We start from the raw sequence: 13,241 nt of genomic DNA on the forward strand, positions 1-13,241 counted from the left end.
CTCACAACTAAAAACCACATGCAAGTGATGTACTTTCATGTTTGCAACCTGTGGAGCAAAAGTTGTGTGCATGTGTAAAAAATAGCAGGCACACCACATTGTTGTCACGATTCCTCAAGAAGAAAAGGAGAAGAAGAATGCAAATACTGAGCTAACATTATTAATTCATCATTATTCACATTTTAATTTTTTGTCTTCTGTCTCATTCATCTTACATATTTTTATAGTTTGGTATATAGTGTATGATTTGCATTCATGAATTGTTCCACTGTGGTAATACTTCCTTAGTACCAATTCCGTGCTGCCACATGAAATTTTCATTAGCTCATTGATACTTTATTCGTGGTATTCATAAAACTGTGCACTCATTATGTTCTTAAATTTAGTTATGGTTAGATAACATAGTACACCTTTTGATTTGTCATGTTCAGGTCTTTGTTGCTTTCATAAAAACATTATTGTCATTTCAGTTCTAAACTGGGCTATCTTTGTATGAAAACCTTGTGATATTCTCAATAATCCAGCCAGTTTCTCCGTTACTACTGACAGAGTTTTGTTCTACGTGTTATCCTCAGAATCTTGGCACTTTCACAATACTGTCCCAACTATTTGGTCTGGAATTGCATTGCTTTATAAACTTTATTAATTTGCTAACTTTATGAACTCTTTGCATTTTTAAAGTGTTATTTTCTTCTGCAACAATTTTTGTTGAGGGCCCGGCAATTCGATATACAAAATCGTGATCATTTACAGTCCAGAGTCACAATGTTGTTTGTTGGTACAGCTTATGGAATAACCTGTATGTTGTCATTTCTTAGTGTTTCTTGGAATAGTTAATGAATCACGCTTTTTTGATGATTTTTGTTATTCAGTTTTGCACACAATATTGTGTTCACTGGGGTATCATTTCTTTTTTGTATTCTGACCCATTGCTTTTTGTGTTCCCAGATCCCAGTAACTGATATGTCCACGGTTATGCTCCCCCCCCCCCCCCTCCTTTCTCCCAGAAACTTGGAATCTACATACAAGGTCCGACAATAATGCAAAAAAAATTGTTGCTTACCATTTTAGTCAAGTTCAGTGTTGTCTCCTTCAAAGTAGTTCCCCTCTGATTGCACACACCTTCCAGTGCTTCTGCCATTGATGGTAACATGTCTGGAACTCATCTTCTGTAATATCCTCCAAGATCCTTGTCAAAGCTTTTTGGACATCTTGTGTTGTTTGAAAATGGTGTCCCTTGACCGCCATTTTGACTCTTGGAAATAGAAAAAAGACGCACGGAGTGATATCTGGTGAATAAGATGCTTGTGGTAGTACTGAAATTTGTTTTGAGGTTAAAAATTACTGTACTGACAGAGCAGTATGGGATGGTGCATTATCGTGATGCAGAATCCAATTATCAGGAATGTTGGCATGGACACAAAGAACTCTTTTACGAAGTCTTTCTAAAATTTATTTGTAGTAATATTGGTTAACTGTTTGTCCAGGAGGCACCCACTCTTTATGAACAATTCCCTTGGAATCAAAGACGCACACAAGCATGCATGGTCATCCACTGCGGTCTTCATTTGCAACATTTGTTCTGCCCTCACTAAACATTTTATGCCAACGAAAAACTTGAGCTCTTTACATAACCTCCTCTCCAAAAGCCTTCTGAAGCTTACTGTAAGTTGTTGTCACATTTTCACCCAATTTAACGCGAAAAGAAATGGCACACCATTGCGCAATATATTGCGGTTCCATTTCCAGGACGAGAGAGACAAACACATCTTAACTTATTACAGCACAACTCACGACTTAGTAGTTGTGTTGATGTGCCACTTGGACTAGAAGCAGCTTATAGACCAAGGTCAAAGATATTGTGCCTTTGCAAGCCTGCAGGGTTGCCACATCTTGCAAAGAAAATCAGTCTCATTACTTTATTGTCACACCTCGTATCTTGACAATGGTCTTGCCATTTCTCATTTCATGATTATTTATAGCCACTGTTCAACAACAGGTGATTAATTGATTTGCATTGCTTTTATTTGTGTGTGTGTTGTTGATGTTGCTTGTCCTTGGTTGTTCCAGTAATCTATCCCATGTAAATAAGTACTCTGCAACCCACTTTACAATATGTGAAAGAGAATACTTTGTAATCCACTGTAACTTCCTGCCTTTCTTGTTCCAGTTGCAAATTGTATGCTTGAAGTATAATTATTGTTAAGCTGCCATATGAGTTTGAATCTTTCATGGATCTTTTCATGTGATATAGCTGGAGGAGAGAGTAGTATGTTACTTGACTCCTTCAGGAATATGCATACTTTAGTGTCTGCCACAGGAATTGGATGGGCATCTAAATACAACTTTCCATTTACCAAACAAGATTGTGATGAAGTGCTCTGCTCTTCATTGTATCTTCTCCATTTCCACATCAGTTGTACCTATTAACGGTTGCAGGCTGAGCAGCAATACTCACGTATCAGTTGAAGTAGGACTTTGTAAGCTATCTCTTTTGTGGGTGAACTGGTATCTGTTGTTCCTATGATTACACTTGAAATAAAATAACTTAATGATTGGTGTGTTGCAGAGGCAGGGGAAAGTGTTGTCAGTGTGCAGCCAGTCACACTATACAAGGCTGTGTCATTGCCTACAGTATGGTGAATGTGTGGTGTCAGAGGAAGAATTGCGATTGGCTGGCAGCTGGCACTTACCACTCGATGCACTCAGACATCAATCACAAATTTATTTTAATTAAAGTATAGGGTTATGTGGTCATCCTACTTATGAAATACCACATCAGAATAGCACTCAGTTTTTTAGAAACCTAAGGCCTAGATTATTACATCTTTGTTGTAAAGGACTTTCATTGGCCTTGACTGCCTTGATTGTAGGGGAATCTACTGTTTTTATTTATTTATTTCCCCGTCAAGAGATTGTTTGTCCTTCCCTAGGTGTCACTGATTTTTGACCTCAACAAGCTCATGATTTCTCACTCTACATACCCATTCCTTTAGGACAGCATTTCTGTTAACAGTGCGAACACACATCCATCCATTCAACCATTCTCCTTTGAATTAATACAGAGGGGGAAATATAACTTTTTTGTGCCCGTCATGAACTTTATAACAAACTGAATAGAGTTAAGTAGTCGTAAAGGTACTAGGAATATTTTTTTTTAAATTCCATGTGGCCATATAAAAGTACTATGTATTCACAGAAACACATTAGCTCTAACCTGGCATTTATTGGGTGTTGTGAATCTTCTTTTGTATTGTGTTATTCCCTCAAAGACAGTGATAGAGCAGCAGGTGATAAAATAAGTAATTTCGACTCCCGAAAGCATCTAACAAGGGCACGGCACAGGGTTAATGCTGAGAGTTGTAGAATGGACTGATTAGTGATGTAATCCTTTATTCAGGAGATGTTGTCCTCAGAAAGTACATGAGATGAATATGCTGTAAGTAAAGTGGTATTTGTTTCGTAGTAGTGACATAGCTGAACAGATACATTGTTAGAATGGCACACTTGTGGCCTTGGATTAAAAAAAATTCCTCCTCCCCCCCCCCCATTCCCTTCCTCTCTGTCAGTCAAAACACATAGATACAAGAAGGATATAGAACAGTTTCTAGGGGAACAGATTCTCTGTAGGCTTTAGACATGTTCACTTGATCAATCTTTGTGCTCTGTTTCCCAAAGGCAGCGAGGGCTGTTATCACTGCCTTGTATCCACACAGTTCTGGAATTCGGAGCAAGTGCCCACAGTGGAGATAAGTAAAAATGATGTAGCACTGCTAGTGGATAAGTTGATTACTGTTATTTGTTAAATGAATGTAGGCTAATGAATTATTGTGATTTTTAGCAAATGACCAAAATATTTCTTTTTTGTCTGCATCAAAACGTGTCTGACCAAGCTCATCTATCTACCAGAGAAGATAACAGTGAAGAAGATGTGGCATTTGATGATCCATTCAGGATCATCTTTATACATTCTTTACATTATGCATTATCAGCGTATATCAGGAGTGAACTTGCTTGTAAACTTCCTTATAACAATCCCCAGAGATTATTTAACTATGATGTTGCTGTGACAGTTAAACAAATAGCCAAGGAATTATCCAACTCGTGGCTATGACCACCTCTTATGCCACGGCTACAAGAACAGTTGTCGCCCCATCAGTTCCTTGCATTCCTGTCGCCTCTCAGAACCAGAACACTACACCTGTGCCCTTGATGGTGGGGGCACTTCCCTCCCTGTTGCTCCGGCACCATCTTCTTCAGGAGAACATCCACCTCCCCCCCCCCCCCCCCCGCCCCCAGCCATTAGGGATAACAGTCCCCACTTCTGAGCTGGAGAAGTGTAAGTCTTCTTCAGCTCCTCTCACTAGGAAGGGGTCCCTTGGGTCACTCCCTTCCCAGGTTTCTGCTAGTGGGAAAGATGACACTTGCCAGTGACTGAAGAGCCCAAAAGCAGCTGGTCATAGGGCTTCACGTTCATCCTCAGTCCTGGAGACTGAATCAGTGAAGATCTGCCAGCCAGGGAAACCCAAGGAGCAGTGAGAGAAATGTAAAGCAGAAGATCCCCAAGACCAAGGGAATTGTGCTGGCACCTACACCACCACTACCTACCAGCTCTGCACCTGCGGAGGTGGTGGAGATTCTGGCGTCCGCTGAGAACATAGATTTCGCCAGACCCTCAGACACAATGGATATGGACTACTCAGGCAAAAAGACGGTGGCAGCAGGTGACTCTGAGGCGTAAACTGCCCCACTGAGTGTTGCCTGCCTTCCCAGTCTCATGATGATGACATTCTCCAGTGGAATTGGGGCGGTTTCTTCCACCGCCTGGTTGAGCTACAACTGTTAAGCTTTACACATGCTTTCTTCAGTGCGCTCCAGGAAACTTGGTTCCCGGCAATGCAGACCCTCCCCTCCGTGGCTATAAGCGACTATAATCGAGTGTCTGGTGGGGTTTGTGTTTATGTCCTAAACTCAGTCTGTAGTGAAACTGTGCCCCTTCAAACCTCTCTTGAAGCGGTGGCTGTCAGAATAAGGATTACGCAGGAAATAACTGTCTGCAAAGTATATCTTCCTGCAGATGGTGCAGTATCCCTGAATGTTAACTGCTCTGATTGATCAACTCCCTAAACCTTCCCACTTTTGGGAGATTTTAATGCCCATAACCCCTTGTGGGGTGGCGCTGTGCTTACTGGCCGAGGCAGAGATGTTGAAACTTTACTGTCTCAGTTCGACCTCTGCCTCTTAAATACCTGGGCCGCGACACATTTAAGTGTGGCTCATGGTAGTTACTCGGTCATTGATTTATCAATTTGCGGCTCAGGACTTCTCCCACCTAAACATTGGAGAGCACATGACGACCTGTGTAGTAGTGACCGCTTCCCCATCTTACTGTCACTGCCTGTGTGTCAGGCCCATGGACGCCTACCCAGATGGGCTTTAAACAAGGCAGACTGGAAAACTTTCACCTCTGCTGTCACCGATGAATCTCTCCCACACAGTAACATCGATGTGATGATTGAGCAGGTGACTAAAACAATCGTTTCTATGGCAGAAAACACCATCCCTCACTCTCCAGGGTGCCCTCAGCGAAAGGCAGTCCCTTGGTGGTTGCCGGATGTCGTTGAAGCAATTAAGGAGCATCGGCGAGCTCTACAGCGGCATAAGTAGCACCCTTCCCTGGAGCACCTCATAGCCTTTAAACAGCTCTGTGCCTGTGTTCACCAGCTTGTCAAACGACAGAAGCAGGAGTGTTGGGAGAGATATGTCTTGACCATTGGGTGTTATATGTCACCTTCCCAAGTTTGGGCAAAGATCAAATGTGTTTTTGGGTACCAGACCCCCAACAGGTGTTCCCGGTGTTAACGTAAATGGCGTGTTATCTACCGGCGCAAACACAATTGCCAAACACTTTGCTGAGCACAATGCTCAAGCCTCTGCATCAGAGAATTACCCCCCACCCTTTCGCACTCTCAGACAGTGGCTGGAAGGGAAAGTCCTCTCATTCACTACATGCCACAGTGAATCCTATAATGTCCCATTTACAGAGTGGGAGCTCCTCATTGTCTTGCACATTGTCCCAACGCAGCTCCTGGGCCAGATCGGATCCACAGTCAGATGATTAAGCATCTCTCATCTGACTACAATTACATATCCTCGTCATCTTCAACCGGATCTGGTGCAATGGCGTCTTTCTATTGCAATGGTGGGAGGGCACCATCATTCCGGTGCACAAACCCGGTAAAAACCCACTTGATGTGGATAGCTATTGGTCCATCAGCCTCACCAACGTTCTTTGTAAGCTGCTGGAACGTATGGTGTGTCGGTGGTTGGGTTGGGTTGGGTCGGGTCCTGGAGTCACATGGTCTACTGGCTCAATGTCATGGTGGTGGCTTCTGCCAGGTTTGCTCTACTACCAATAATCTCATGTCCATAGTGTCTGCCACCCGAACAGCCTTTTCCATACAGCAACACCTGGTTGCCGTCTTTTTTTGGTTTATGAAAAGCGTATGACACTACCTGGTGACATCATATCCTCGCCACGTTATACGAGTGGGGTCTCTGAGGTCCGCAGCCAATTTTTATTCAAAATTTCCTGTCGCTTCATGCTTTCTGTGTCCAAGTTGGCACCTCCAATAGTTCCTCCCATATCCATGAGAATGGGGTCCCCCAAGGCTCTGTATTGAGTGCCTCTCTATTTTTAGCAGCCATTAATAGTCTAGCAGCAGCTGTAGGGCTGTCCGTCTCACCTTCTTTGTATGCAGACGACTTCTGCATTTTGTACTGCACCACCAGTACTGGTGTTGCTGAGTGGCGCCTACAGGGAGCCATCCACAAGGCGCAGTCATGGGCTCTAGCCCACAGTTTCCAATTTTTCGGCATCAAAGTCATGTGTTATGCACTTCTGTTGGTGTCGTACCGTTAATCCAGAACCAGAGCTTTGCCTTGATGATGATCCACTCACTGTAGTGGAGACATATCAATTCTTAGGACTGGTTTTCAATGCCCGATTGACTTGGCTTCCTTTCCTTCATCAGCTTAAGCAGAAGTGTTGGCAGCACCTCTGCTGCGTGAGCAACACCAACAGGGGTGCAGATCGCTTTACGCTGCTGCATCTCTACAGAGCCCTTGTTCAATCCCGCCTTGAGTATGGGAGCCCGGTTTATGGTTTGGTAGCACCCTCAGCATTGCGTTTACTTAACCCAGTGCACCACTGCGTCATTCGCCTAGTGACAGGAGCTTTTAGGACGAGTCCGGTGACCAGTGTCCTTGTGGAGCCCGGAGTCCCTCCATTGCAGATTACGCATGCATATCTGCTGGCCAGTTATGCTGCACACGTTCGTAGTTCTACTGCGCATCTGACTCGCCGTCTCCTTTTCTCACCCACAGCGGTTTATCTTTCGCATCGGTAGCCCAGGTCAGAGCTTCCAATTGCAATTTTTGACCAATCCCTTCTTTCGAAACTGGAGTCCTTGCGTTTACCACCTATACTTGAGGTCCATTCATGTACACTTCCATGGTGTAAACCTAGGCTGTGGCTTCACCTGGACCTTTCACATGACCCTAAGGACTCAGTTAACTCTGCGGCTCTCCGTTGCCACTTCCTCTTGATTCTTGACATTTCCCATGGCCATGAAGTGGTTTACACTGACAGCTCGATGGATGATGCTCCTGTCGGCTTCGCATATGTCCATGGAGGACATATTGAACAGCTTTCCTTGCCCGATGGCTGCAGTGTTTTCACTGCCCCAAGCTGGTGACTTTATCTAGTGCTCTTGAGCACATCCATTCATGCCCTGGGGAGTCATTTCTTCTGTGTACTGACTCCTTGATCAGCCGAAAAGGTATCGACCAGTGCTACCCTCATCATCCTTTGGTAGTGACCATCCAGGAGTCTATATATGCCCTGGAATGGTCCAGTTGTTCAGTGGTGTTTGTCAGGACCCCAGGTCACGTTGGAATCCCAGGCAACGAACTTGCTGACAGGCTGGCCAAACAGGCTACGCGGAAACCACTGCAACTGACATGCATTCAGTACTATGCAACAAGGTTTTTCAGCTTTGGGAGAGGAAATGGCATAATCTCAGCATACACAACAAAGTGCATGCCATTAAGGAGACTATGAATGTGTGGCAGTCTTCTGTGCAGGCCTCTTGCAGGGACTCTGTGTTTCTCTTCTAGCTTTGCATTGGCCATGCTTGGGTGACATATATGACGGTGGGTATTATCATTCTGTATAAGTTTTAGCACATGCCATTGTCCCTTTGTGCTCTCCACTCTAATGCTTTTAGGCTGGATGTTTTAATGTGTCGAGAGTGTCTGGCTTTCCCTTTTTATTCTCATGGTCGGCCAGCCATGGTCATCTTCTCTCTTATTTTTATCCCTTCTACCTGTTTCTTTCTTCTCTCTGTGGTTTTCTTTTCCTGTTTCTGTCCAAGGTAATGTTGGTTGTCCTTCTGTCATTCTTCTGGCTCTTCCTTTCTCCTGTTATTGTGCTGCATGCTGTATGTCTTCTTTCTTTTCTTCTTTCCCTTGTGTAATTATTTTACCGTGAACAAGGGACTTATGACCTCGCAGTTTGGTCCTTTCCCTCCACCCCCCCCCCCCCCCCCCCCCCCTATTTAAACCAACCAACAAATGCACTTCACAGTGGTGTCCATTTTCCCATATTTATCAGAAAATTTATTCCTCTATGAAAAATTTCTGAAGGAAATACTGAATCTGCCAGAGAAAAGAGCAGCAGAGAGATTTCACGGCCAAATGTTTACTGGTAATTGCAAGACAAAGTTCGTTATCAGTACTGTCCAAAGATATACTTACGATTCTATGTAGAACTGATCTATATTTTCAGGGATTGCTGCTATATGTATTTGTTTGTCTACAAGAAGTGCCATATGGGAGGTGGCAATCAGACTGGTATCCCACTGCCGTTCAAGTATATCTCCAGACTCATCTTTGTACAGGAGTCTCATTGACGGGAATAAAATTGTCTTCTGTGATGAGTCCCATGGACAAGTGCATTATTGTCTTGTTCAGTTTGTGAAGCTACTTCTCATGAATAAATCATACAATTTTTTTTGGAAATATAATGATTTGTTTGTCTGTACATGTGCATCACATCTGCTGATTTGTGTCCCATAATATTTGTTTAATTATTTTTATAGTGTACTTATGGACCTACACTCTTTGATCTTTTCAATGTTGCTGATGGCTGGTTAGAGAGAGTTCTCACTTCAACCCCCCCCCCCCCCCACCCCCCCAAAAAAAAGAGGCAGTAACATCCTTAGATGGAGCGATTGTGGATATTCTTCATTAAAAGAAACATTATGAGGAAGAAATTAAGTATAGAAATATTTCAAAAGCAATCAATTGCTCGAGGGCAATGTCAGTGTACGAGCTTGCTCAATGTCAGTTGTTTAATCATCATCTTCACCTCCTCGCCCCCCCTCCCCCCCCCCCCCCCCTCCTCTCTCAAGCATGCGCGCGCGCACACACATACACACACACACACACACACACACACACACACACACACACACAATGTAATGTGTGTAGAATACCATCTGAAAGGGTACTGCCAGTCTCTTCGAAGATAAATTAGCTTTTGGTCCTCTTCTTTTTGGAGAAAAATCCCTTCTGTGTTTCACATGGTGTAAGCCTGTTGCTTGTCTTTTGCAGCTAACATTCATGACCCTGGATGTCTTTCCACTTTCCTTTGAAACATTGCTTGTCATCTCCTCTACCATTCTGTGCACTAGTGAAATGAAGAACAATGCAAAAAATTATCTTAAATTTTGACATTTTCAGGGCAACTGAATTGGAACGATACCGTGTACGTCTGGAGAGAACTCTTCCAGTAAAGGGGAAAAAGGAGTTTGCACCCAGTGGTTCATGGGTGGAACGGAAGCTGTTGGAGGGTGCACGGGATGAAAGACATGCATTATTGAAAGAAGAGAGAGTGGAACGTGTGTAAGTAACAACAGATAAAAGATTTTTTATCCTATAATTGATTTATACTGGTTGTGACTTTTGTAGTCTCTCTATAATTAAGATTAAGCTTTGTTGTTTCATTACAGTGAATTTGACATACACTCAATACACTGACACAAAAATGTTGGTGCACAGTCTTGCTCATTAATGACACTATTCCATGCAGTATAAGGAGTGATTAAATAAAGTAAGATGAATGTTTCTGGACATTTCCTAAGGATCTATTTTGTGAGATATAATTTCGTATACTTTCATACCCAAACAGTTTTTGACATAGTACATAAAACTTTCATTGGTTGATTTGTTTGGGGGAGAGGACCAAACAGTAATGTCATTGGTCCCATCGGATTAGGTAAGGAAGGGGCAAGGAAGTCGCCCGTGCCCTTTGAAAGGAACCATACCAGAATTTGCGTGAAGCAATTTTGGGAAATCATTAAAACCTAAATCAGGATGGCTGGATGTGGGTTTGAAACATCATCCTCCCGAATGTGAGTTCAGCATGCTAACCACCATGCCAACTCACTTGGTAAAACTTTGAAAACACTGTAACATTACTATGGATTGTGCCTTGTATACCATTCTCACCAGACTTGATATAAATAACAGAAACCATAAAAAAATACTTTTAAATGTATAACCTCTGCAGTATTTGATTGCATCATGTAGCACTTGACCAATTTTGATGTTGGAATAAATAGTAACACTCTAGCAACTACTTTAATGCTTAACATCCATTGCATGTAAGTAGTGAGCTTGCGACCATGTGTGTGTGTGTGTGTAATGATGAATGTACACACATCACTCTTAAGAAGTTCCATACACTGAAGGGTTTGAAAAAAGGTGTTGGTCCGATGACTGCTGTGCATTTGGAGAAAATGATTCAGAAATTCGAAAACACGGGTTCTTTTGGTGTGCAACCTGGTAGAGGGAGGAAACGAATTGATTTGATGTCAGTGGAAGCAGTGGTCACAGCAATGCAGGAGGAGACAAGTGGTGGTGTGCAAATGTGTAGTGCACGGAGAATTGCCCAAACATTGGACATACCTGTCAGCACGGTGAGTAAAATCCTACAAAACATCCTTTTTTGCTATCCATTCAAAATTACCCATGCGCACGAGCAAGCAAAAGAGACCTTTGCTTTAGAATTCCTTGCCCGCATGAAAGTGAACAATGATTGACCGTGGAAGATTTTGTGGACAGACGAATCCCACTTCCATCTGACAGAATATGTCAGTACACAGATTTGTCAAATATGGGCAACGGAATATCCATACACAGATCAACCAATACCACTTCATCCTGAAAAGGGCACTGTGTGGTGCAGGTTTAAGGCATCATTTATCAAGGGGCCATATTTTTTCGAAGAGACAGGGGCTTCTGGTCCTGGTCAGCGCTATGAGTGTCTTATGTGCAACTAAATCACTCCAGCTCTCCAACAGCGTGGATGCGTGGATGGGATCATTTTTATGCAAGATGGCGCACCTCCGCACATTGCAAATCGATTTAAGCAGCTACTGAAGCATCAATTCTGAAATGCTAGAATTATCAACCACCATTTCCCTGCAGCCTGGCTATCCTGATCACTAGATCTTAATCCATGTGACTTCTGGCTATGGGGCTATCTGGAAGATGTTGTGTTCAGTGTTCTGATTGCAGACTTGGCTGCATTGAAGGCACGCATTGTGCAACACATTCTGAACGCGACTGCGGCAACACTTTGCCCAGTTGTGGAACATACTATTTCTCAATTTCAACTTGTTGCAGAAAACAGTGGACAGCATATTGAACATGTTTTGTGACAGTCACACAGAAATTAATAATCCGATTTGATGTTGATGGATGCTTTTTATGCAGTTTTTGGCCTGAGGACAATCAAAAACCAATGTGATTGATGCTTTTCATGTGCTTTTTGGTCTCAGGACAATTAAAAAAACTGATGTGAGAGATGCTTTTTTATGTGATTTTTGGCCTCAGGACAATTAAAAACCAATTTTTCCCATCCGATGTGATATGACGTTACCTTGGTGGATGGGCTTACATAACTGACAGTGTCACACCTGTACACCCATGCACACTGAGTAGTACAGTTTGCTTTTAACATCTTCATACACTTTAGGCACTGTTGTTTGGTTCATTTTTCATTTGTAGTCGACCACTATTAAATGAATATGCTTACAGTGCCATCTATTGTTTTTTTTTTTTTTTTCTCCCATACTATTTCCCCCTTTGCTGATAATATTCCATTGCAGTTTGACATCATTCTGACCAGTGGTGTTATTTCTATAGTGGTTTGAAAGTTTAACTTTAATCACGCACACACACACACACACACACACACACACACACCACACACACACTCCTGCATCCTTCTCTGTCCACCCACTCCTCTATGCATCTTAATTTTCCACCAGCTATGTGCTTCCTCACATGTAGCCTGTGCAAATCAGGTCAAAAAAGCAAGCTGACGCTATTGCAACAGCACAGTTGTTATGTATGGAAGCCTAATCATCTGAAGATGGAAAACTGTTTCTTGCCTCTGATTGTCTGCAGAGCAGGTCAGGTAATAGTATCGACCCACCTTATTCAAATGCGTTGCAGGACTGCCTACTTGTCAGGGGCAAGAGACAGTTCGCCAGCCCTCAATGGGTAGGCTGCCCAGCGCAAAATGCATGTTGCATTGGCCTGCTTTAGCAGCCTGCTTGGCATGGGAGCCTAAATATCACGGGAAAAAAAGGGTTTCCAAGCCCTTGGCATACAGGCGGTGCTGCATGAGAGGCATGTTGTGGAAGTAGTGTCAGCTTTCTTTATCGACCTCTTTTGCAGGGGCTACGCGTGTGGATGGACATGCATGGGTGAAAGCTGAGATGGATAGTGGATAGATGAGGACATGGAGAGAGGAGGGGCGGGGCGGAGGGATTGGGAGAGAGGGGGACAGGAGGGAATGGACAGATGGACAGTGGGAGAGGAGACAGGAGGAGATGCACAGAGAGGAAGGGGGAGGAGCAGATGGACAGAAAGATAGTGGGGAAGAGTAGATAGGCTGAGATGTAGGAGGAGGAGATGGACAGACAAGGTGGTGAGAAGGTAATGAGCTGAGAGAGGGCAGAGGAGGAGATGGCACAAGAGATGTGCGCTCTATGTGGCAGGTGAAAGCATGGGGAAATGCTAAGGTGTGTGTGTGGGTGGGGGGGAGGGGGCATCTCCTTCTAAACCCCTTGATTGATTTCAACCAAATTAGTTAGCTTAGAAAACAG

The 13,241-nt window shown here is 43.4% G+C and overlaps 1 protein-coding gene across 2 annotated transcripts in view; it reads left to right on the forward strand.

Moving 5' to 3' along the window:
* The window catches only part of LOC126334731 (uncharacterized), a 144,358-nt gene that overhangs the window by 17,479 nt on the left and 113,638 nt on the right, over positions 1–13,241 (forward strand). The window contains exon 2 of one of the 2 annotated variants that reach the window (XM_049997271.1): positions 9,805–9,966. In XM_049997271.1, coding sequence (XP_049853228.1) covers positions 9,805–9,966 — 162 coding nt within the window. Of the gene's footprint in view, positions 1–9,804; positions 9,967–13,241 lie in introns of those variants that run through there. The other variant, XM_049997272.1, reaches the window with a different exon arrangement.

Source organism: Schistocerca gregaria, chromosome 2 (assembly GCF_023897955.1).
Source record: "Schistocerca gregaria isolate iqSchGreg1 chromosome 2, iqSchGreg1.2, whole genome shotgun sequence".
Classification (NCBI taxonomy): domain Eukaryota; kingdom Metazoa; phylum Arthropoda; class Insecta; order Orthoptera; family Acrididae; genus Schistocerca; species Schistocerca gregaria.